The sequence below is a fragment of the Pterocles gutturalis genome, unplaced genomic scaffold (genome assembly GCF_000699245.1).
Source record: "Pterocles gutturalis isolate BGI_N339 unplaced genomic scaffold, ASM69924v1 scaffold1507, whole genome shotgun sequence".
In the NCBI taxonomy this organism is placed as follows: Eukaryota; Metazoa; Chordata; class Aves; order Pterocliformes; family Pteroclidae; genus Pterocles; species Pterocles gutturalis.
This window is the reverse complement of record NW_010107589.1, coordinates 1051-2412: the sequence shown is the minus strand read 5'-3', so window position 1 is coordinate 2412 and position 1362 is coordinate 1051. Positions and strand designations below refer to the sequence as shown.

Sequence of the window (1362 nt, the reverse complement as noted above, 5' to 3'; positions counted from 1 at the left end):
CTCGGAGCGTCGGGGTGAGTCTCCCCGAGCCGACGTGAGCAGCTGCTCCCCAAAAAATCTTCCTTTTGGCCATGGCTGGGCTCGGCCAGACGGGTTTTTGGTTATTAGCTGCGTTTCCCAGCCTCCTGGGGGCAAAAAGCCGGAGGCAACCCCACGGCAAGCAGGGGGAAGGGTGTCTTGGGGGTCTCTCAAAGCACAGAATCCCTGCGGGGTCGAGTTTTTTTCCTCCCTTGCATCGCTTCTTGCTCCCGGTTACGATCTTACAGTCACAAACAGTTTGCAGGGAAACTTGGATGGAGTTCAACCCCCGTCTCACGTGGCTTTTTTCCACCGAGGCGGCTGCTCCTGATGTTTTTTGGGGGGAAACCTCCCCTGTCCTCCCTCCTGGACACAGGCAGATGGGATAGCAGCACGTTGCTCCACAGCTGTTGGAAGAAACAGAAATAAATTCCATGACTTTGGAAACAGAAGCGGGATTGAGGGAGTAACTCAATCAGGAGCCAAGAAGTGACCAGGATTTTGTTTCAGGGGAGATGCAGGGACAAGTGGGAGGCTCGAAAACAGCTTCGATCGTGGCGGATCTGTCCGAGACCACCTTCGAGACGCTCTACGGGGAGGAGAGGTGGGTCTGGCTGCGGGGAGGGGTCCGTGCTCCCCTCAGCAGCAGCCCCCCGGTGCCAGGGAGGGATCTCACTGCCGCTCGTGCCACTTTCAGGATCGGAGGAGAGGTGCACTCCATGGTCTGGGACCCCACGGGTGAGAGGCTCGCCGTGATCCTCAGAGGGTTTTTTTCCCCCCCGCCTGCCCCAAAAATCCCCCTTCCAGCGGGCAGGAGGGGCGTGAGTGCCGCTGGGGTGAGGGTTTGGGTGGGGAAGGCAGCACCCACCCTCCATCCTTCCCCACTGTGCCTCCAGTCCTTTGAATTTCCCGCTCCCAGTGGGATGAATCCCCTCTCCCAACCCCGCTGTGACATCTCCGCATTCCCACATTACGCCTGGAGCCCGCTGGGGCCTCTTGGCTCCATTTTTAGGAGCAGCCCCGGGGCTAATCGCACCATTCGGGCTCTCCTTGCCGGGCCCCGCTCCGTCGAGCTTTGAGGGAAGCACCGAAACGCGGTGCCGGGGATGCTGCTGCCTCGCGCTCCCTCTCCTTCAGCCCAGCGGTGTCTGAACCTGCTGCGCCCAAACTCAGCAGCTCAATTTTTTTGCCGTGCTTAAAGCTGGGTGGGGAAAAAAAATGGATGTGGGGGGAAATGTGGAGACTCCCATGGCTGGCAGCCCCTGTGCTCTGTGCAGCCACGTGGGTCCTGCGAGGATTTTGGGGCAGAAATTGTGACAGGATGGAAAAATCATCTTGGTGTGG

General features: G+C 59.3%; 1 protein-coding gene across 1 annotated transcript in view; it reads left to right on the top strand.

The window, feature by feature from the left end:
* The window catches only part of AAAS (achalasia, adrenocortical insufficiency, alacrimia), a gene marked incomplete at its 3' end in the record, with an annotated part of 3633 nt that overhangs the window by 1380 nt on the left and 891 nt on the right, over positions 1 to 1362 (top strand). Inside the window, exons 5-6 of the mRNA XM_010088140.1 lie at positions 529 to 622; positions 716 to 781. Coding sequence (XP_010086442.1) covers positions 529 to 622; positions 716 to 781 — 160 coding nt within the window. The remainder of the gene's footprint in view (positions 1 to 528; positions 623 to 715; positions 782 to 1362) is intronic.